The sequence below is a fragment of the Motacilla alba genome, chromosome 7 (genome assembly GCF_015832195.1).
Source record: "Motacilla alba alba isolate MOTALB_02 chromosome 7, Motacilla_alba_V1.0_pri, whole genome shotgun sequence".
Lineage (NCBI taxonomy): Eukaryota > Metazoa > Chordata > Aves > Passeriformes > Motacillidae > Motacilla > Motacilla alba.
This window is the reverse complement of record NC_052022.1, coordinates 27,138,481-27,162,645: the sequence shown is the minus strand read 5'-3', so window position 1 is coordinate 27,162,645 and position 24,165 is coordinate 27,138,481. Positions and strand designations below refer to the sequence as shown.

The window sequence follows — 24,165 nt, the reverse complement described above, 5'->3', positions numbered from 1 at the left end:
CAGTGTTTGGCCTACTACAGCAGGAGACTGATGATGAGGGCATGGATTCAGGTACATTCAAAGAAAGAGGGGGTTCTGAGTTGTGTGTTTGTCACCACAGTCTCAAATAGTATGTGGAAATATGTTCAGGTGTTGATATTGATTTTCAAGGTAGAGAGAAGACATGGCTTCAGCCATGCCTTTCAGATTTTTAGTGCTCAGAGTAATCATAAAAAATTGACAGGATTATGAACTCTTCAGAACATCAGCTAAAGTAGTATGTTCATGATTTTAAACCCGGTTCCAAACAGCTTTAGAAAGCCCAAGAGAAACAACATAACTGGAGAGGAAGGAATTAGCAGAATGTTTTCCCTCAGGTGTCTTTAGATCTGAAATGCATTCTGTTCCTTGCTCTGCTAGAGCTCAAATCTGATCATACCTGATTGTGCAGAAAGTTCCTGTAGCAGTCAGTATCCAGTTCTCCACAGCACACCAATGGCTGCAGGCTGTACACTGGAGTGTACCAACTTGATACAACATTTTAGTGCCAAATGACACTAAGAAGCATTAAAAGAAAATGCTTTCCTGGGAGGTATTGCTGCGCTGAGATTCGAGCAGCTCTCAATAACACTTGCTGTGGTCTAATCACAGTCACTGTATTAAGGCTGAGTAGGGCATTTTTTCCAGAAAATGCATTAAAAATGGTTGAACTCCTAAGTTAAGGAGCCGTTCAGTTTAAGTGACTGTCGGACCTTCATGTGAAAACAGTAGGATACTAGCAGGAATGAGAGACAAGATTTGATGCATTGATTTTTCCATACTGTTCTTGTCCTTTCTCCTTCTATATGTTAGCATTAAGATTTCTCTTTGTATTTGTCATTTGTCCTTTTTTTTCCCCAGGCCAGGCCAGGGTTTTTTTCTAGTTTTCTGTCTGTTGTTTTCATTTGTTTATAACTTTGATAAATTCTTGTTGGAGGCAGTATTGCTCAGTTTTGTATTTTCTGTTGCTGGTTGGCCTAGGACATTTCTAAAGAAACATTAACTTTCCCCATATATGACACATGGCAGTTTATGGTTTCCAAGCTGAGAAATGTGGTTGTGCGCTTCCAGATGAAAATTAATGTTCCTTTCCTTTAGCCAAGAGAGAGAGGGCATGTCTTCTGCTGATATAAATTAGTACAGCTGCATTGTCTTCAGGGAAGGAAAACCTTTTCAAGATCTGTCTGTTAAAGAAACTTAGTTTCTTATGTGGACAAAGGCACCAAACAGTTTCTCTGTTGAATTATTCTTTAATTTTTTCCAATGTTAGTTTATAGCTAGAAAGGAAGTACTCAGGTGGTTGTTCTTTAAATTCATCAGTCCTGTCCTCTACTGCTACAACATACAAACATACAAACTCTACAACATACAAACACTTTCCTAAAATGTTCATCAGAGACCAAAATGAAACATTAGGAGTGGAAAACTGTCTAGTAACAGATAAGATTTGACTATAAAATATGGTAAGTACTGGACTGCTGTGGCCTTGTTTTCATTCTAGTATTAAAAGAATGTGTTTTTTGGCATCAAAATAAAATCTTAGGGGCTACCAGTTTACGAAGGATCTGTTGTTGGAGTGCAGAGAGGACAGTCCTGGAAAGAGCTGCACTAAAACACTCTTCTGATGAGCTCTGCTGTTATTACCTTGTTGCTTGAATGTTTTCCAGACAAAAGTTTGTATTTATATAACCTGTGTAGTGCACTAGGGAGACACTTTGATAAAAGAGACAGAAAAAGTAAAAAAAAATGTAGGTTTTTTTAAAATTTAAGATAAATTAGTAAAGATAACTAGATTCTCTTTGTGGAGGGTAGCATTAGGTAAGAACTTACAAGACTCATTTTAGCCACCTGTTTTGAAAGTCAAGGAAGTTTATTAAACCGTGTAGTTTCAAAAGCTAATTGAAAATAGATTAATTCTGAGAAGCTATGACTATTTAGATTAGCAAGCTGGAGTCATCACCTGCTTATTTAGCATTCAAGCTTAATGCTAATGCCTGGAGATTATTGAGTGCCAACTGGAACAATCATGTCCTTCCATTGTCACTACCTCTTAACTGATTTGCTCTACCGTAAAAAAAACCCTGCTGTTTTATTTCCTCTGGCGGATAGGTCACACTAAATTGGTCTGGCAGGCTGAAACAATAATTTTAGTCTTGTTTCTGTGTATAAAACAAAAAAATGTGTTACACTGCATTTGTGTTGTCTGGCTGCAACCTTTGCCATGAGCCAACCTGCTTCTGTCCCTCTTGTTGGCTACTGGGAGGCAGTGTAAAGGTCTCGTCCTCTCCAGGGGTCATGGTAGACTGGGAAAACTCAAGGACAGAAGACTGCAGAGCTTCTGTTGCAAACCTCCTGTGTGAGGTTGGTTGGAAGATTTCAAGGAAGGATGAATGGCACTTGAACATGTTGTAGCTGATGAATGTTTGGTTGGCAGCTGTGTGTTTGCCATGTGCTCCCCACACTGCCTGCTCACCAGTCTTTCCCTGTTTTAGTTAAGGACCTGTCAATATTTCTCTAAGTTTCTGTCTGCCTTTACTGCCCATTGAACTCTGCAGGGTCTTCCCTTTCTTGCTGAGGATGTTCTAGACAAATGTTTCGGTTTTCAGTTTTCTGTGATATCTTCCTTTAGTAGAAGCCTGTTCACATGTAACTCAGTGTCTTCACTGGGTCCAAAACCTAATGTTTAAGGTTGATTTTACTAATAGGGTTGAGAGCTCCACTCTTCCCTTGAGTGTGTGCCTAGATGCACTCCTGGTGTCTGACCTACTTTTTGCAATTTCCCCCTCAGCTGCTTGAATTTACTCACTTATGCAAACACTAACATTGGTGTTTATTAAATGTGAACTTTAAGAATAATCTAGTGAGAGGAAAACAGAATGGCACACCAGAGCACTGTCCCCTGGAGGGCATTCTGCAGAAATGTTATTCCCCTGAACAATGTCACTGTGTTCATAATGGGACCAACTTAGCACTGTCCATTCTCAGCAGACCCACCTGATCAGTTGCACTCTGACAGCTTATAAGCACTGTCAGGGATTGCATACCATGCATTTTTAAAAGGAGAGGCATACAATTCTTTCAGGAAGGCCAGGTAAGAATGGGAAAACTCCTTTCCAGTCCTGGAGGGAATAGGGGGTAAGGAAGCTGATTTCTGTTATGTAGATACTTTAATGCTTAGTTACATCACAAACCACTTTCTTGTCTACCCTGACATATTTTGCAAAAATATCTCTAAGGAAGAAAAGAAACTCATTCCAACCATCTTTAATAATTTTGTTTCATTCTTAGTTTTGTTCTGAGACCTAAGCTGTATTAATCTGGGTAGCAGCAATGATCTATCTGACTTACTTAGGAAACAGACTGTTTAGTCATTTGAGGATTGCTGTGCTGAATGAGACTGATTTCCACATCTGTGCAGATATGTGGGAAGGCCAGTGAGAGGTTTGTGTAAAGCTGCACACAGTCATTATCACTAATTTTTTATAGCTGGCTTACCTAGGTATTTCTTCAGCTTCAAGTTTTTAAGTCTTATTCATTTCAAAACTGCCCATTATTAATGTCTGAAATCTGTGTGTAGTTATAACTTTTGATTTTGATGGAGTTCTAGCATGAATTGAATAATGATTTTTTTCTTTCTTTTTCTTCATTTTTTTAGCATCGTAGACAAAGAAGTGTCATTAATGGCAGAAATTGATAAAGTTAAAGAAGAAGCCAGTAAGTAAAAAAAAATACACAGGGAAATTTTGGAATACTGTTGAAACATTCGTTTTGTTTGGCAGAAAATAACACAATCCATAAATTTGGTTAGCAGCATTCCATCATTTTTCACTCTGTGTGTGTAGTCAGATAAGGCTTTGATGTGCCAGGGTAGTTTCTGTGAGGATTGTGCATCAAAATTTCAGTATTATGAAATTAAGGTAAACCAAAAGGGGATAAGTACTTAGATTTAAATTACTTACTCATTCTGCTTACATATCAGAGCTTTTTGACCACTTTTTTTTTTCCCCTTCATTTCTGTGGTTATTCAATTACTTTGTTTCCATTTATCAATCACTTTTTGCTTACTTATATTACCTACATAAGTTAGAACACTGGAATTAGGGAGCAGGTTATTGTGCTGCCTTGCATAGCTTTAAGGGATAGTGATCAAGCTTATGAATTAGAAATTTATTTTTTTAATCAAGAAACAGATTTTTACTGCAGTCTGTTTTCTTAAAAATCTGTGAGAGTCAATTTGATTCCAGGCTTTCATGTTGTCTTTGTTTTTTTTCATTTTCATGTATATATATTCTGGCTGGGGAGAGGGGAAACAAGATGAGCCTTGTATTAGGATGCCACCATATCTGTCTTGTGCTCCATCCAAGATACAATGTTTGTATTTACCTCCAGGAGGTACAGAGGGATATGTTTCAGTAGAGAATGCTAAGCAAGAAATTGAAGAGTAACCAAAGCATTGTTAGAATGATACTTTTCCTGGCAGATGAAAATGTCCTTGATATGAATGCATACAATCCTTTTATTGATTTGTGAATTTAAGGTCCTTCCAAGCAGGGTCACATTTAAATACATTTAACATTCTTGAATGCTTCATTTGCATTTAGAACTCACTTAATTTACAAAAGTATAACAACTGAATTTTTGTTGAAAAATGCTCTAAATTCTCTTTTGCTGTCCAAGTCTCTTGCAGTTGTATATGTGTAGAAACTAGAAGGTTTGAAGTTATGACAGCAAAAATTTGCAAAGTTTGTGGTTTTAGTTTTATTTGCTAATTTTCTAGGAAGAACATGAAAGAGATGTGAATTTGAGGCTTTGTGTTATTCTGGGAAGGACTTGTGGAGGGATATATATCAGCAGTTTTCGGTTATCTTTGGTTACCAGATACCAGGTAGCCATAATCAGCTACAGAACATGCACTCATTCCCAGGAAAACAATGGGAGCATTCCCACTGATCAGCAGACACAGTTTTAAGCCCTAATTGCACAAAGAAATCCACATTTTGGAAATCCACTGTCCAGGGCTGATGGTATTATAGGGCCCCTTCATTAATCTTGGCCAGTCATAGGAATTTTTGTAGAAAGTAAACCTAATTCCTACCTCCCAGCTCGCAGAGTGCTGCATTTGCACATGGCGTGTTCTGTTTCCATTTTCCTGCCAGCTCCATGCATGGCAGTGGATGGCCCAGTACCTGTCTCCAGCAGTGTGGTTTCTGCTGTCTCTCAAGGCTGCTGTAGGCTGTAAAGTGCCTTCAGAAACTTAGGCAGAAAGTTGTTACAGGACTGTAACATGCTAAGCAAGATTTAGAATATTATTTATTTTCATATCTCTTTGCTGCACTCAAGGACTGTTTTACAGTGGGTGATCTTATTCTTACTGTCAACACTAGGAAAAATTCCAAATATGATAATTTCAGGGTTTTTTAAAAACATGGATATTTGGCTGGCATCTCATGGAAATAAATGCCAGTATGAGATGAGATCATATGGTCTGGGTAGTCACTTTAGCATAGAGAATATTAATTTTGGGGAGGAACAATATTAGCATTACCTAGAACAAGCAGTAAAGCAGAACTATTGGACAAGATAAGCACCTGGTAAACTGTTCATTTAATGTGATAAAATTTTCTCACTCTCATAGACTATATTCTAAAAATATTAAATAGAAAAGACCAGCTGGGAAGATAGCAGCTGTTTTTAGCATAAGTAATAACGTAGGCACAGATTTACCAGCAGGGCTAAAGGAACTGTAGCCACCCTCTGCCTTCCCTGCCATGTGTGACACACACTCCTCTACAGTTGCACAGTTTGTTTGCTCCCACACAGCTGTACAGGTGCAGCTGTGTCTCCCTGAGCCTGCTGGGCCGTGTTGTACTCAGTGAAACATTGGAACAGGTTTCCCAGAGGAGAGGAGATCCTCATCCCTGGAAGCATTCAAAGTCAGCCTCTGAGCAACCCCATCTATTGAAGATGTCCCTGCTGATTGCAGGGGGTTGGACTAGAGACCTTTAAAGGTTGCTTCCAGCCCAAACTATTTATTGACTTTACACTGCTTTCAAAAGAAGGTGTTATCTGATTAAATAAATTATAATGGGTTGAGAAACAAGCTGTCCGTGGAATATCATTAATTCTCACCTTTAAAAATAGCACTAGAAAGTATAGGCTGGTTACATGACTTGTCAAGTGTGCTGTGGAAATTTGTGGCAAAAAGAAGGCAAAGAAGCCAAAATCTCTACTGCTGTAATGGAGTCTGTGTCCTTAGGATAATTTACATTAAGTATCACTCCTCCTGACTGTATGTGTAAGTTCAAGACAAAAGACTTATGATTGTTTCCATTTTACATTTAGATGTTGTTTCCTCTCTGCCATAAGTACTGATCCCACCATCCAATTAATCAGTTGTTGCTTTTTCTCTGAGTCACCATTTTGATAATAGTTCCAACAAAATCATAATGTCATATTATCTTGTGTACAACTAGACCATTGCTTTGTGGTTTATGATTAATCTTTCCCTATAAGAATATAACTACTCACCTCTTCCTTACATGGAATATACAAGACAGACAGTAATGAATATTTAGTATTTTTTTCATAAAGACTGTTTGCCTTCAATGCTGCTGTACTATTGAAATGGCAAATATGTATATTCCATATGTGAAAGCAAAACTTCGATGCCAGTGACTTTAACATAAACTGTATATGAACAGGTTTTTTTTCAGAGGAAGTGAAATTCCTCTCTGTAAATCAAATACAGCATGTCTTCAGAAACAGGCTGGTGACTCAATGTAATGCTTCTTTCCATGTCCCTGGAAGGCTCCCTGTTTTTATGCTTCAAAATAAAGCACTAGAAAACTCAAAACAACATGTCTTTGTCCCTGTTCATCTGAATGTTGGAGGATTGGTTTAACTTTGATTTTCTGACAGCTATCTCATTTTCAGATCTTTTTCAAAATCAGGCAGTTCAGTGAAATCAACTTAATCTGTGCAAGTATCATATTGGAAGTCCAGTTGAAGTCAGTGGTCCATGTGTTTGTCTCACATGGGATGTACCATGTTAATGCCCAAAGACTAATAAATTACAGAGCAGTTCACCTTCTTATCATTAATGGCTGACTGTTGGTATTTGGCAGTGGAAATCCTGACTGCTCGGCAGAAGAAAGCAGAGGAGCTGAAGAGACTGGCAGACCTAGCCAGTCAGATGGCTGAAGCACAACTCTCTGAACTCAGGGCTGAAATTAAGGTCAGGCATTCACTTCTGCTTGGGTATTGTAGCCATTTGCAGAAATGCCAAAGAAGAGCTGTCCCATTAATATGCCCAGGCTGTTTATTCCTGCTATGGGCAGAGGGGTAAATAGCTTTCCATAGGGAAAGTGTAGCCTCTTAAAGCATTGTAGCACCTCTGAGCAGTGTACAGATGCTATCAGAGAAGTGTAAGCCATCCCTTCCTAACTATAGCATTGGGGAGTTTTGTTGTTTGTGTATCATTTAGACTCAGCAAGTAAACCTGATAGCTTCAGATTCAGTGATCAAACACACATTCTCTGCTGAAATGATCCACTTCCCAAGTGCGGGAGTGATCCACCCATCACTGTGAGATGTAATTTGGTGAGGATGGGAAAATACTTGGTTCTGCACAGAGATCTTGTGAACAGGGCAGGGTCAAGAATTTATTGAGAGTTAAAGTGAACTTAAGTATTGATTGGTTCTTTTACCATCCATACAGTCTTTGCTCAGAAGTCAATCACTGTTAACATGTCTATTTTTGCAGCACTTTGTGAGTGAGCGGAAATACGATGAAGAGCTGGGCAGGTCTGCCCGATTTTCCTGTGATACAGAGCAGCTGAAGACCCAGATACAGCTCTGTGGAGAAAGTAAGTGCTGATGATCCCTCTCACTGAGTTTCTCAGAATATATCTGTTCAGCAGAGCTGACAGCACGTGTGCTGCCAGTGTGTGCGTGCAGCAAGCCCAATATGAGTGGTGCCTCTGGATGCAGCAGGACTGCTGAACGCACACAAGTCAACTTAACAGTTTGCATCATGTTAGACTCACTGTGCCTGGGCTGCACACTCCATCTGCAGGTGCACAGTACCGTCTTTGTCAGAGATTTCCAGGTATTACTCAGATCAGTTGGGGTTTTCAATCTAAACAGGATCCCAACTCTAGGGAATACACAAATTCAGTAATTTATAAATAAATAATAAATTGGAAGCTTCTGTGTGTGAGCATAATGTAATGAGACCAATTCAGATCTCTCCTGCTAGGAAGTAACTCCCCAGCTTTTTAACAGTATTCACTGGGCTTTTCAGGGGCCATCTAGAGTCCGAAATCATGGAATCACTAAGGTTGGACTGATCCCATCTTGCTACCACCTCCTTTTAAGTACTTCTAGAGAGCAGTATGGTCTCCCCTCAGCCTCTTTTTTCCAAGCTTCTGTTTCTAAATCATCTGCCCTTCTGCTTGGAAATTCAGGTTCACATTTTTTGCTTCAAGTATCATGTCCCTGTTGCAAAATAGGAGCCTATTTCTTGTCTCTGTCATGCCTTTTTTTCCCCTAAAACAGAGTAAATGATATAAGGCTTTGCCCAGTACGTTACCATGTATTCCATTCAGGAGAAAACTGGTAAAACAATACTGAGCAAGTGCATCTTGGTAGAAGGAAAATAATAAATGTTTTCAAGTAGTTCCTAAAAGTAGAAAACAGAGAAAATACTACACAGTCTGCCAATACAAGCTTCTGACTGCACAGCTAAAGGACTGACTGCTTGGAGGCATAACCAGTTTAACTCATTAGACCATAAGAATTGCTTTTGCAGAACACTTTGAAGTTCCATCTAACCCCACATCCTGTCTCTCAGTGAAACCAACCCAGGATGTTTCAGAGGAAGACATAAACTTCCCAGTAATGCATCTAATTGTTTACAGTCACCTCATAGACCCTAATACCCTGAAGCATATGAGATTGAAAATTCCATAAAGATTATCTTGACTAGTAATACCACAGCTGCTATTGATACAACCACAGACTATTTTTTAAAATTCACTGAACTACTTTCCTAAATAACTTCCAGCTGCAGTTAATTCTGCAAGTTAATTATTTATACCTCATTTCAGTAAAGCATTACATAAGCATAGTTTGATGCAGGCCTGTTTAAATCAGGTCAGTGAAGTCAGAAGAGCAGCTATTATCAGGGGAGCAGTGTCATCCTAGAAATGATTGATAGTGCACTGAGTGAAGAACTTTGCTCATACCTGCCCTCAGTGACCTTAGATGAGCAACTTGTGATAATTGATGTCTTTGACAAGAGCTTTTCAGTGCAAAAGATGTTTCTTTTAGCATCATCTCTCAATGAGACCCATACCCTGCTAGGAGCTGCAAATACCCCTCAAGCAAGAGATTATACAAGGCCTATAGCTGAGAACAGCCACTCTTAAGGGCTTTAACAAAAGCAATAACCAAACCCACAGAACTTGTGCAAAGGAAGGAATGTTCTAGCATGAGGAGATCTTAGCATATACTCAAAATGAAGGACAGGAAGAAACAAAAATAATTGGATTGACATATATCAGAATGCCCAGTATCCTTTCCTTGTACATCTTTTTTGTTAAAAATAGATTTTTATGATGAGCATCTGGGTTTTTATATGGGCTTCCATGTGCAGCAGTCGGCTTTAGATGAGAGAGAATTAATAGAATTCAGGGATGGTTGGCCTCACTGAACTCAGGAGAGAAAATTCAGTTCAATGTGCAGATCATTGCATTGTTTTTCTGAAGAGGACACCTAGTGGGAGAAGTAGCTGTTGGTGTAAGTGAATAAGATCCTCAGAAAACCTTAGAGATGATGCTTAGTTACTAAAATGATTCCTCATCTTATTTCTCTGTACTAGAAGTGAAAAAATAGAAGTACCTCTTAGATAAAAACAACAGGTGTCTCTCTGGACTGAGCCTCAAATTTGTCATCTGTACCAGAAGGAAACAGAAAAATTCCATAATCAGAAAAATCAGGACAGCAAATTAAGATCAAGAACTTCATTAGCTTCAGAATCCTCTTCAAGACTGCTTGGGGGCCATTTCGCAAAGGCAGCTTGAAGAAATGCAGAGAGGAATCAAGGATATTTTGGGTGCATTTCATATCAAACAAGACAGTGCTTAGTAAATTAAGCGACCTCAAAATACTGAGAAGTAGAGAGTAAGAATATACTGAGATGGGCAGTAGTGGTACCTGATGGTGCAGACTGCTGTGGTCTGCATAAAGTGGATTAGTGTATTGCATTCAGTTCCAGTTTTTTATAGATACCCATGATACAGAAGAACCTTTTTTACCCATTTCCTTTTGAGAGGAATAAGTAAAATTCTCTTGGATGCCAAAAGCCTAGCCTTCTGCCAGGCTTCTTCCAGTTTTAGTGCAGTGCCACCACATTGGCTCTTTTATCTCCAGAAGTGCTTTGCAGTGAGGCAGACCTACAGTTGTAGAACACTATAGCCTGACTCCAAATAAATTACTTCAATAGTTAGTTTAAGTTAGCTTAATTCATTATTCAAAGTGAGACTGAAACAGTGCTTCCAAAATTAGCTGTAATCAGGGTAAGAATACAGCCTTCTGTTCAGATGTTGATCATTTAACTGATAACACATAATCCCTTTTTTTACAGTTTCTCACCCAAAGAACAACTATTCCTCAAGAACACCATGTAGTTTACTGCTGTCTTCAATGACCTCACACGCAACAACTGGCAAGCAAAATACGCACAACCGAAAGTCCTCTAGTAATGCCAAGAACTCTGATAATAAAACAACCAGCAGTAAAGTACAAAGTTATCCTTCTTCCAATCCTACAGAATCTTCTTCTCAAGGAGTCCCAACAAATAAGCAGGTAAGATGTCAAATCAGCCATGAACTGAACTAAATTACTTCAAAACTTTCAGAAAAACACAGCATTGAAAGTTGTTAATACAAAATCAAATACTGGTTCGTGGTCTATATTTAATTAATAATTTTTGAAGATAGTAAGCATATATTTTCCAGCTTCATTTTCAAGTCAGTGTGAACATACAAAGTAGAAATAGCATATCAGTAAAGTAAAGATAGCTGTCTGTTTAGAAATATTTAATGGCAGTAATAGAGTGAAAAAGAAAACCCCTCCATTATAGCTAGCTGCTATGGAGGAGAAACATTTAGTCCTTGACAAATGGTCAGCTGATGTTCTGTTGAAGCACAGTTATTAGATACACTTTGAAAGCAGAATCCTGCCAGGTTTAAAAGCATATTATTTCAGAAGCTACATAATACAGGTTATAGTATTGTCCTATATATATTAGTAGTATTATTTTATAATGATTCATATATTAATTATATTTTGTTTTAATAGCACCTTAGAGTGTCCCTGTACTATTGTTCTTAGGTAAAGCTGCCACTGACGTTGGTCTGAACTTTGTCCCAGTAGGGATTTTAGGCTCAAGTAGATGTTTGGAGAGAAATGTAAGACAGTGTATAATGTCAGAGCATGTATGGAATCACCTGTCCTGTCAGGCATGCAAATACAAGTAATTCAGCCACTTCCCACTAAGAATCAAATCATCCTCTGAGCAAAATATCACAATGGACGTGTCTTCCACAATGAGGATTCTTCACTTGACTTCAATGTATGTGTGACTGCCTGTTCTTCCTGCAGTCATATTGTAGTAGTTGTGCAATGCTTTACTAGGAAAGCAACAGTCATTATTTTGGAGAAAGTCAGTATTAAGTTCTTCAGTACTTCTTAACTGCTCAAAGAATCACAGAGTATCCTGAGTCCCACTCCTGGCCCTGCACGAGACACTCCAAGAATCCCACCATGTGCCTCAGAGCATTGTCCAACCACTTTTCGAGCTCTGTCAGGGTTGATGCTGTGACTCCTTCCCTGGAGAGCCTGTTCCAGTGTACCAGCCACCCTCTGGGTAAAGAACTTCTCCCTGATACACAACCTAAACTTCCCCTGACCCAACTTCAAGCCATTCCCTCTGGACCTGTCACTGGTCACTAGAAAGAAGAGATCAGTGCCTGCCCCTCCTCTTCCCCTCACAAGGAAGTTGTGACTGCAGTGAGGTCTCCTCCAGGCTGAACAGACCAAGTGACCTCAACCATTCCTCATACAGCTTCTCCTCAAGGCCCTTCACTATCTTCCTGGCCCTCCTTTGGACACTCTCTAATAGTTTCATGTCTTTCCTATATCATGGCACCCAAAACTGACCCCAGCATTTGAGGTGAGGCTGCCCCAGTACAGAGCAGAGCAGGACAATCTCTTCCCTGCCCAGCTGGAGATGCTGCGCCCGATGCCCCGCAGGACATGCTTGGCCCTCCTGGCTGCCAGGGCACTGCTGACTCGTGTAACTTCTCTTGACCAGAACCTGCAGATCCCTTTTCTCAATAACTGCTGTTGAGATGTCTGAAATTTCATCCCCTTTTCTGTGTTCTCTTGAATCATGGCAGATTTTAATTTGGCATCAGTGATGAACCTGCCATCTGTAACTCCAGGCTACTCAGATGTAGTATGGTATTCATAGTTCTGGTTATAGGTATTATAAAGAGACTCTGGTTATAGGTATTATAAAGAGACTCTGGTAACAATCAAAACTTTTTAGTGTTTTCCCTCTCCTGTTCCCTCCTAACAGTAACACTGTTAGTTATGACTGCTGTGTTTCTTGGCGTGTTGGAAGGATTCAGACAACCTAACAGTTATCTGATTTCTTTCTGGGTAGAATGGGCCTTCTAGCCAGAGACGGAGATTCAACCCACAGCACCAAAACACACGGCTCAATGGATCTCATAAGTCGCAAGGTGCCAGTAATGAGGCAGATCAGAATACCAAGAGTGGTTCCAGGTCTGAACACAGAAGACAGCAGCATAACAGCTTTCGATCTAAAAATAAAGGAGCTATGAAAAATCAAGAGCAGTCTACAACTGCAAGGACCACAGAGAATCCGACGCCTTTGGAGAAGTCCCGACGGAAGCATCACACACCAGACACTGCAGAGCAGAGGCCTTTCCAAGGCAGCGTTGGCAGGGTGTCACAATGCAATTTATGTCCTGCAAGGATGGAGGTCTCTGCTGATGCCACTGTGCTTTCAGTGCCAGCTGTGACTTTGGTGGCTTAAAATGTCACAGTGATGGCAGGCAGAGAAATTCAATCTCTTCATTTTAGTTTGTTGCTCAAAAAGCTTGTTGGTGAAGAAAATAAGTCAGAACATAGTCTTTTAAATCTTTTGCTGCTTAAAACTTGTTGGTATCTTTATTACTACTAATTATCAAAATTAAATCATACTTTCAAGGCTTTCCCCAATATGTTTGCATTTATTTTGTCATGACTGTATGGAATCTTACCAAAGCAGCATTTACTTCTTAGAAAAATGAAATCTAGATTGGAAAGATAAATTGGTAATTAAATTCATTCATAGCAAAAACCTCTTGTAGATATGTGGTTATACCAGTCAACCTCATTTTTTCATAGAACAGCCTGTGTTAGAAGGATCCCAGGAAGTCTGTATGCTATGGTCTGCAATGAAATCAAATAATCTTGTAGAGTTTTTCAGCAAATCTCTATACACTTCTTTCTTTCTGTCGTGTATACATGTACATGCATGCACACTGTATACACAGAGAGTATTGTTCTATACAAGAAGAGTTGAAAAAGCAGTTCATTTGATTTTAGCTTATTATTCAATTATCTGAGATCTTTAAATTCAAGTATAAATTGTATTAAATGTATTACATATTGGTATTTTTCATGGACAAACTATTTTTATGAGGCTGAGGAAATATGCTCATTTAAGTTTGGAATGTATATAGTAATGGCTATTCAGATGCACAGCCCTGTTCTCCATCCTTATCAGCCACTTTTCTATGACTAGTTGGATTTATTTTTTGCATATGAAAAGTTGCAGGTCTTCTAGACTTGAATTCAAATTATTTTTCTATATTTTTGCTGTAGGAACCATCTGTCCATAACAAGAGCTATGACTAATAAATTACTTAGTCTTTATGTTCTGACTCTGTATTTCAGAAAACCTGTTTCTTCCAAATAATTAAAATCTTCTTTTTAAAATACTCTGGTGTTTGCTGCTTTGCAGTGCTTAACCTTGTGCTCTTACTCCAATTGTATTTGCGTAGTGGAACTGGTATCAGTGGGAGGCTTTCAGCTGAGTTTGGACTGGACTGGGCTTTTGCTTCTAGCTTGATTCTAATGCCACAGCGCACCAAACAGTCTTGCCATGAGAACCACCTCCATGCTGAGCACATTTTACAGGAAGTTACTGTTTAACATCGTAAGGTGTCAGAATCCAAAGCTGGCGTCAAGTGACCTGTTGGCCTAAGTGTCAGAATCAGAAAGGTGTAAAGGTCAGTAAGAGCAGGAGGACACTTGAGTAGCTTTAAAAGTTTACACCTAGGTGATTGTTCACTATTGCTTTTTACCAATTTCCTCTGCCTAATTTCTGTTCTCTGACTGTACACTTCCTTAGTACTGACTGGATTATTTCCTTCTGGGGCCCTTGAAAAATAATCTCCAAGGGAAGAGAAAAGTGCATTCCCATATTTTTATTTTTCTTTATATGTGTATATGGTGTCCCACATGTGAAAATTGGAAAAACCTGATTTTAAAAGGCCAGTAACTCATCGTCATCTGGAAGAGTGGTGAAAGAAAAATAAATGTGTAGGTAGACATTGGCTTTCTTAGCCCTGCAAGCACTGCTTATATTCTAGTTAATTATCTATTACACTTCTAAGAATGTTTTGGAGTAGATGAAACTGAAATTCCAGAATCTCTGTTGTGCATACCCATCAGATAGGTAGCTTTTCAAAATTTATCTGCTGCCTTACAGTTTCACTGTAACCTCACTTTAAGAGATTTAATTACAAATTCCATGCAGATATTACACAGGAACTTCTCATATTATCTATATGTAAGTTATGAAATGTGTCTCTTCTTGTAAACCTTCCTAAAAAAAAAGAAAATCTAACTTAGCTGTAATAATATTTATTCCTTCCTTATAGCTTCTATACTTGATTATTGCATTATTGAAAGTTCCTTTATTCCTTAAGTCAGTTTCTCACAAGTGACCTTCTGCAGATAAATAAATAAAATCTGTAACATTAAGTCATAACTCAGCACAACCAGACCACCTTGTGCTCTTCAGTACCAGCCAAGAGTTGATGTACAGGAGGCTCAGTGTGTGACAGATCCAGGACTAACAGGTGAGAGACTGCATTTCTCTTTTTTCTGATGATGTAAAGACATCTTTTTTTGTTAAAGAGCTGTGCATGGGTTTGGTTAGGTTGTAGTGAGGGCAGCTTGTGGGAATGCGGCAGTTTTAGCACACAGAGTTTTGTCTAGTATATGTATTGGTTTGGGAAGGTTATTCCAATGCACATTTTAACCACATTATATGTCTGTGCTCTGGAACTGTGTCAGAATCTTCATCTTTCATTTCATGTGTGTCTGTATACTTGGAATTATATCTGCCAATTTCATGGTAGTTACAAGCAGCCAAAAGCTCTTGGGCCCATCTTCAACCAAACTCTGTTTTTATCTTCTCATTGCAGAGACAACTACCTGCCATTCTCCTTTTAAGGGACTTGTTGAGGGGCAGTGAAGGAATTTATGGCAGGGCAAGGCTTCACTTCCAGGCCAGTCCTCTTTTATAAAAAGTCCTCTTAATCAGCAAAGCAAATACAGCTGTTGGCCTCACTCAAACGCAAACATGGAATTCCCACTCACTTAGTGCTCTTCTGGAAGTGGAAGCACATCTTAAAAAGGGACAGTATTTTAAAGCAGGTTGAATCTGTCTTTCGTGTAAAGTTAAATTCAGTGTAAGGGCAGAGCCCAGCAAAATGAAGATCTGCATACACAGCTGGAAAACTAAAAAGTAAAGGTAACTTAATGCAGTCAAGCTCTTTGGAAAACTTATATTAGTTAATCATGTTTGGGGGAAAAATAAAAGGATAAAAACCCCAACACTTAATGTGCTGGAAAATATCTCCTTTAAAGAAAAACTAATTATTCTGGAATTGGAATTACTTGCTGAACATTTATTTTTTTAACATGATTTCTGCTATAATGATTTATAATTTTACAAAGATTTAAAGTAAACCATTGTCACACCACTTGACAGTGCATCTAGTTCCAGTCACCATGAAAGTAAATGCTATCCATCTATCATAAAATGCTTCAATATCACTCTTAGCAGTTAATCAAAAGTGAACAAGATTCTATGATATAAAAAACATACTGGAAGTGCCTACTTAGATAAGTTAAAAGGCCGTGTTAGCACCCCATCCAATTGAAAATAAATAAATAAAATCGAGTCCTTCTTTCTTTACCCTCTTCACCACAGCCACTTTCTCATTTCATCTACTGAAACTCAAGGGGGTTGTTTTTTCTTTTAACCACAAGCTAGTATGTCCACGACAAAGAGAAGACTCATTAAGGCTGCTGTAATGCAAATGGCACAAATGTTACTCAAAAAATACTGTACTACCAAAATAATTAAATAAACTACTGAGGTATTACAAGCTCAAAGTCCTGTAGGAATATTCTCAAAGCTTTTTCTTGTATGTCTTTTATTACTTAAATTACATTCTCTGATTCTGTCTTTATAGAAGCTTTCTAAATTCAAAAGTTGAAAGAAATCAGCTTTAGACAGCCTTGTAAAAAGATTTTAAGGTGCATGGTCAAGTGCTCAGACATTGAATAAATAGTGAAGTAGAAATCACACAGAAGTATTAAAAACTGCTTTTCAGTCAGATTATTATGGAAAAAAATTTCACAAACTTAGTCTCAATGAATTGCATGTTCAAAGAATACTAGAGTACATTACGTTACTATCCTTCCCTAATTTCTGCTTTGTCCTTTGTTCAGTGAAACTTTTTTTGTTGAGATAGGAAGAGTCTTGAGATTGTTGATCTTCAGGTTTATTTTTAGAGGAAAAACACTAGCTTAAATAATCTAAAGGGCAGCTGGTCTTCCATGTACACACCAATGGCAGAAAATTATAGTGCTCTACACCTTTATGGCCACTACTGTTTGTGGCAAAATGTCTCATTAAAAACATGTTAATACAGAAAAATTTGGGGCTTTTTTACTTGTACAAATTTTCTTTCAAGTCCTTATGGTTGGAAGCAAAACCTAAAAATGTGATGGCTTTAAATGATCTAGCAAATAAAACATTTAAAGGACCCTTCTGTAATTCTAATAGTCTCAGGAATTTTAAGAACTTGCTTTTTGGCAATGTTCTCAAAGACAGCTGTATTTACTGTGCTGGAGAAGCAAAAGTAGTCATAAAAACAAAAAAAAACCCAGCACCCAACTCTAAGCAAGGGTACAAAACAAAGCCAGGTTTTGTTCACTGATTTAAACAGCTAAAAGGGCTCTTGAAAATCAACGATCCAAACTTGCCTTTCCTCTGCTGACAGAAACATACAGCAGCTCTTTGTTTCAGTGTCATTACTCAACATTTGCCCGGCTACAAGAACGTCTCCTCCCACCTGCACAGGGGGGACGAGGGAGATGTTTTCTTTAAACCACAGCATTTCAACCTCAGCTCCTCTGCTTTGCTGCACACAGTTGAGGTTGTGCCCTCCTGATCTGAAAGGACCTGCAGAAGGACATGGAAGGCCAGGTGTAACTCAGACCCTGCAGCCCCAGAAAAGCCATCCCCTAGCAGTGTGACACAAAATGCCACAGCTGCACCAGCCTTGCCTCAGTGGCAGATCACACCACAGTATTGTGTGTGTCTGTAAATGTGTGTCTCTCCAGAGAGAGCAGCCTTGTTACTCACACAGCACACTTCTTCCCTTCCTGTGTTTCTGAATTTTCTCTCAGTGTACAAGCACAAGTGATCCCTTGCATTTCTAGTCAGAGCAAAAATGGTGATTTACCCTCACCAGAAGTGCCAGTAAGTGCATTCAGCTTCTGGTGTCTCTGCAGCACACATATGTTGCACACTTGTGGCAAACTTCTGTCTAATAAAATCTACTTACTTTTATCTTTTCTTCCCCCGTCCCCCCTTTAAAGTTACAAATTGAGGTTCACTGTAGTTAAAGTTGATAAAGATGTTTTCTTTTATGCTGTGCAAGTACTCACTTTACAGTACAGCACAACAGAAATACAAATGGGAGTTACTGGAATGTTAAGCTGCATGTGCTTGAGTGATTTTTCTTAATCCATTTTTCTTCCTCCCTTCACAACATATAAAAAATACCTAGAAATAAAGCAGAAAACACATTTCAATGCTCTTAAAAAATTTCTTCCTGTGCTTTTCATTATATTTTTCATCACAATTTTCTACCTAATCTTGAATAAAGGATCACATGAGATAATGACCTCTTCTTCAACCATATAATGTAGAGCTGTCCAGTCTGTCAGACTGAGTCAAACATTACCCATCCACTTTATCATTCTTAAACGTAATACTTTCTGCTAATATAGCTGGTTCTTTCTTGTTTAGCACTGCAGGAATTTCAACACTGTCCTGCTCACTTGTTTTACTGGATGCAGAAGGTGGTGGCTGAGATGGTGTCACAAGAAAAAGCAGAGTCCTTTTCACCTTCACTGCACGGTTGTTCACAGGCTTCTTACTCCCTGCAGCTTGGAATGGCATTTGGCTCAGTGGCCCGTTGCCAGCACTCTGCCTTCCTCGGGGAGCCCGGGACTTGCTGGCCACTGATGTGCATGTTGTGGATGTGGTTTAAGAAGCTTCTTTGTGCAGCACCAGACTTACACTACAGGGTCATTTAAGAATTGCTGCAGAATGTAAAGCATTGCAAGCAGCTACCTTTAATGAAGATGAATTCTTGACTTTTATGTGAGTACTTGTTGAGGGACCTGAGAATCTAACTGGCTGGAGACCCACTTTACATGGTAAACAGCCTTTCACCAGTACAGTCAATTAATCATCTGTAAAACAAAGAACTTGAATTTTAAAAATTGAACCATATATGTAAATTGTTGTTTTTATAACATTATTACAAAACAGACCATCTGCAACAGCCTTTCCCAAATAGGTTTAAATGATACTGTAAGAAGCATAAATTAGTGTTCCCAACAGTTCATCACTACACTCAGGGCTGCCTTTCTGTGAATAGAACCATCAATCTCTTCTGCCTCTTTTAGATGACACATTAAAAACTGTAGCAGTGAAGTGGCTGTAGGCTGCCTCAGGTGACTGTGCCACCAAAAGGCTGCTTTTAGGTAACGTGTGGAGAATGGAGGTGTAATCACAAATATCCCCATTAAACTGCAGAGAGGAAGTTCTAGAAACTCCTTCTAAAAGAATACATCTCACAGATGTGAAAATCAATTAACCTTTTAAAGTTTTCACTAAATTTCTGGTTTAGCAGTCCATTTAACTAATACTGCTCTAATTTTTCAAGTTACTCCTTGCTAGGCTGCTGAGAAATCTCAGCAGCCTCAAAAAACCCGTAATTTTTTTCTAGTGAGTTCAGTTGTGCAATTAAGAGCTCTATGACGTTTTATAAAAATGTAAATTAAAAAACCTGAGAAATCTCAACATGCATGGATATTTAAGGAACCTGAAATTATAGAGAGGAGAAAATGGCACTGTATTTGTTAATTGATTTTATGCCACCTATGCAAATCAGCATATATTTTATAAACTGGAGGCATATGATGCAAACTGCCTCTAAGAGGGTGTTCTTCCAGAGTCCAACATTCAGTCAGCTCCTGAGGCACTCTCCAGTAGCTGACACCTGCATTTCATAGCAGCATTGTACTGATGAGCTGAGAGAACACAACCATGCAAGCTTACACCTGATTAAATACATGAATACATGTATTTTATTATGCAGAATTTCAGCTCTCAACCTGCTGACAGCCAGCATGCTGCTTCATTCATGTCAATTTCTGTCCCCTCTCTGGAACATCCCATAAAACATTTTCTTCCCTCCAAAGAGCCACTACTATTTTACAATGTTATGAAAGTTTATGCTGAGGTTTTAATAATACTTAGTTGGCAAATATTTTTTTCTTATTTCTATGTTAAAAAGTAGTAGTACTGAAATTAAAAATTATTACTCTACCTCTCCCTTCCCAGGCATTGAAAGCATCCCTCATCTTTTACAGCTCAGCTACTGAGTAATAGTTCCAGATGTATTGGATGTTATTTCCAGCTTCTCTAGGAATATTACTTTAAAGGTAACAGTTATGTAATTAGTTAGCTAAGGCCATAAAAATGTGGCATTGGTGAAATATATCATTCTTTTTACCAAATCCTAACTATAAGGACTTAGCAGTAAATGTTTTATAAAGCAGAAAGAAAAATGTTACTCTGCTTTTGTTTTTATTTAAATAAGAGGTTCTAATCCTCCTGTGAATGCCTATTGCTAAAATTGGATATTCATGAAAGGATAGATGTTCATAGAAGAATAATTAAAGAATTAATTATGTAAAACCTATTTTTCTAGAATACACAGTAGGAGAACAGATACCTGATATGTTACCAAATACCCTTGGAATAAATATGAATATTCCCAGACTAAATTTAGGAAGATATGTATCCTAATTATAAAGATGATGAAGTATCAAGAGCTCTATCATAATCAAAAGATGCACAGTGACACTTCTGACACTGCACTGTGAGGGTAACAAAGACCAGCTTCTTCCAGTTGTAAGTACAGATCTACCAATAACTTCTAATTACTGCCATGTGAACACATTATTAGTGTAGTACAGCTGTACACATTCTTCAAAGAATTAAAACCATTTCCTTTCATCTTTGGTTCTCAGTGTTCAGCTGTCTTAGAAGACTGCACAAAAGAAGTGCATGAATCACAACCAACTTTGCAAATATTTCTGGAGGTTTCTCTGTATGGGGATTTATTCACTGTATTTAGTTTAAATATTAGAAAGTAATTCTTAATTGTTGTTTTAGTTGTATTTTAAAAATAGTAAGTCAAGCAGAATAAGAACTTACAGCAACTGCATGCTAACCACCTTGTGTGTATTCACTCAAATTCTCAACCTCCAAGTTTAGTTTTTATCTTTTAGTTTGTTTGTTTAATGTGGCCATTCTATTATCCAGCTGCTTTGGGAGCTGGAAAGATTCCTTCTACAGATTTATAGTACAATAATTCTGCATTATGCTACATATGATAATATTTAGGCATAGTTATAATATGTATTTATTCTCGCTTCAGAGTGCTTTCATGTTTGACAGTCACCTTACCTTTTATACATGCTTTTACCATGAATTTTCATTCCTAGTGCCTTATTTATTGCATCAGTCCCATCAGCTCTTGTGGCATACACACCAATAATTTTACTTTCATAGCTTGCTCCAGAAGTGTCGAGATAGTGCAGGACCCAGACTGCAGGCTTGGTGCAAACTAAATGGTAAGAATCACAGAAATCCAACAAAGCCTAGAAAAAACATAAAACATATAGAATATTAATAAGAATGCAGCATTTTTAGTTGAATAAGCTTTTATATTTAAGTTTTTTAACTGTAGCAGTGAGCTCTTTTAAGTAAATCAAGGATATCATTTTTTTAGAATAACGTCTGCAGTTATTTCTTATCTGATGTTACCAGAGAATGTTGTGAAACTAAGAGGTCCACAGAAAGGCAGCAGAAATAGTTAAAGGCAAGGCAACTCCTTAACATGCAGAGAAACTGAAAGGCCTGGAACTGTTTTACACTTTTCAAAAGGAAATGAGTAAGGGAGAATGTGAAACACAGAAAAAAAATAACTTGCTAAGAGAACACAGATGACTGTCAGGAATAACACAGCAAGAGCTGGTAGTATGAGTTAATTTCCTGCCAGTTAATTAGAATTAGCTTTTAAGTTACAATACTCTAAAACCTTCGGATTTTTAATAATACACTAATTATCTTTTCTCCTTTCTCATTCTAAAGAAATGTCAGAGTACATTTTGTCTTACAAGTTTTAGGAATAATTTGTAAAACTGAAAAAGAAACCCCAACCCAAACAACTTGAAGGGATCAAATCTAATTTCAAGTAAGATTTTAAGCCAAATAGGAAACTAAATTTCCTTCCTACTACACAAGTTCTACAGCAGACTTGTATGTACAACACTCACATTTAAACTGTTGCTGTATTGCAATGATGGTAAAAGCTGGTGTCCTTAATTATATTGATTGCATTATCAACTCTAGAATTTCTTAACCTAACACACTCATGATTTTACTCATGATTTAGTGTGGTCACTCAGAAGTGTTAACTTGGACATTCTGTGGCTTTAGTGTTTGGTGCTAAAGTGCACGGGTTGGAAGAGTTCAGCATCAAAAATGTTAAGAAATGTCAGGACCTTTTTGAGCTCTATATTGGACCTTGAAGAGTGTATTTCCATTTCATTAGCCAAATGATCAGACACACTCTAAGGATAAGGGATTCCAAAATAATCTGCTTCCTCCTGCAGTGCAGTTCTAACTTTTTCATCTCCAGGAATCTGAACTTCTCCATGAAGATAATCCAAAAAATATTTAAACAGGTTTGCATCTCAATCAATTAGACATGCTCCTGAAAACATTAAGTTATTTAAAATACTTTACCAAATCATCAAGTACAGCCTTTTGTACAAAACTTCTGTGCTGGTTTTACTGAGGAGGGGTAAGTATACTGTCTTTACTCTTTTAAAATGGTATTTTGTTTTCCAGGAATATTTGTTATTTGAAGATAAAATTCTTAGTGCAGTAGACATTTCTTTGGAGTTTCACTGAAATCAGTCCTTACTCACTGATGCAGGGATCTGTTCAATTTTGCTTCTAGACCATTTAAAAGAGTTAAAATCAGAATCAGTTCCGGTATACATCTAGTCAAACCTTCCCTGGATATTGCTCAAGTTATACTGTGTTTGTTTCTTTTTCTCTCCTTTGCCTGCAGGGCTCAAGGACCCCACGAAAACCAACCAAACCATACGGTCTGTACAACAGGCTGTTCACTGCAACTGTGAAAGATGGTAGCAAAGTCCTGCTGTGTTGTGCAAACTCCTTATGTTAAACATTTTGGGTATTTTAAACAGTTTTACGTATGCAACAAGGAATTACTATTCTTCATCCATTGTCTGTTTTAACTGGATCTACTTTGGCAGGATTTCTAAGTCACAAACAAGTGTGAAATCTGACCCATGAATAGTTTTATTCAAACTTTTATATCAAGCCATGGTGGTGAAAAATGCAATTTATACTGTCTGAAACAAAGATTAGACCCAAATCTCTTTATGAAATGAACAGAGGGAATGAGATGCCTCTGGAGATTATAGGGGTTCACAGACAGACCCAAGATAAATGCCAAACACTGCCAACTTCAGTATTATTTTTGTATTCTTACTGAAGAAGTACATTACAAAGCCACACTTTGGACAGGGACTGTACAAATGTGTGTGTTTGCAAGCACAAACAGACTTGTAGAATTCAGATGAACTACCTGAACATGTAAAGTCATGCATGCAGAATTGTTTTACAACCTGGAATTAGAAGCCAACTGATACTCAGCAGACTGGGAAAAGATATACTATAAAAGGCATAAAGATATATAAAAACGTGTATTTGCCAGAGAGCTCCACGATCAGAATGTGATATTTAGAGCTTCAATATATTTACCTGATTCATCCACTTTCATAGGAAAGCGTCCACTAAACATGGACACCAGCATGGAATCCTTAGAGCGGCACAGAGACTCGCGCCTGGCTGTGTATGAACAGCCTTGCACCTTCAGTCGCAGAATATCCTGCACATCTTCAGCTTTGCCCTCTTCCATTGCATTTGCCAATGGTGATGTCATTACGAGCTATTCAAACCTAAAACAGATACAAATAGCAATCAAATGCCAGCTACAGACTTAACGTATCACATACAAGACCTAAGCAATAGCTCAGCTCTTGCACATCTGTAACAGGATACCACTTTAAAAACAATTCTGGAGACCTAGTAATGCAAATAGCCAAATATTCTGCACCTTTAATGTAACAAACTATGGAGTTTTACATTGCTAGGAAACACAAAGCTTACTCTTTCGAGACAAATAGGCAAGCAGAGTTACGTGGTGAGGATGTGTGACCAGAGTTCTGGAAGGACAACCTAGAAAATCCTGAGCACAGTTCACAGCACTAAAAATGCAGCTCTTTTTGAACCAATGACACCGTGGT

General features: G+C 38.1%; 2 protein-coding genes across 8 annotated transcripts in view; one reads left to right on the top strand and one right to left on the bottom strand.

Moving 5' to 3' along the window:
* The window catches only part of SPATS2L (spermatogenesis associated serine rich 2 like), a 78,786-nt gene extending 64,693 nt beyond the window's left edge, over window positions 1-14,093 (top strand). For all 7 annotated transcript variants that reach the window (XM_038141844.1, XM_038141842.1, XM_038141841.1 and 4 more), the window contains 5 exons: window positions 3,674-3,732; window positions 7,143-7,252; window positions 7,781-7,883; window positions 10,664-10,884; window positions 12,749-14,093. In XM_038141844.1, the coding sequence (XP_037997772.1) occupies window positions 3,674-3,732; window positions 7,143-7,252; window positions 7,781-7,883; window positions 10,664-10,884; window positions 12,749-13,144 (889 nt within the window). In that variant the 3' untranslated portion in view covers window positions 13,145-14,093. The remainder of the gene's footprint in view (window positions 1-3,673; window positions 3,733-7,142; window positions 7,253-7,780; window positions 7,884-10,663; window positions 10,885-12,748) is intronic.
* A 3,368-nt stretch (window positions 14,094-17,461) lies between these two features.
* Window positions 17,462-24,153, bottom strand: KCTD18 (potassium channel tetramerization domain containing 18). The gene is given in 7 exon segments (XM_038143498.1): window positions 17,462-18,903; window positions 19,617-19,751; window positions 20,082-20,176; window positions 21,227-21,420; window positions 22,327-22,538; window positions 23,621-23,817; window positions 24,029-24,153. Coding segments are annotated over 6 exon segments (1,299 nt in total). The 5' UTR covers window positions 23,802-23,817; window positions 24,029-24,153; the 3' UTR covers window positions 17,462-18,421.
* Between the last annotated feature and the right edge of the window lie 12 nt (window positions 24,154-24,165).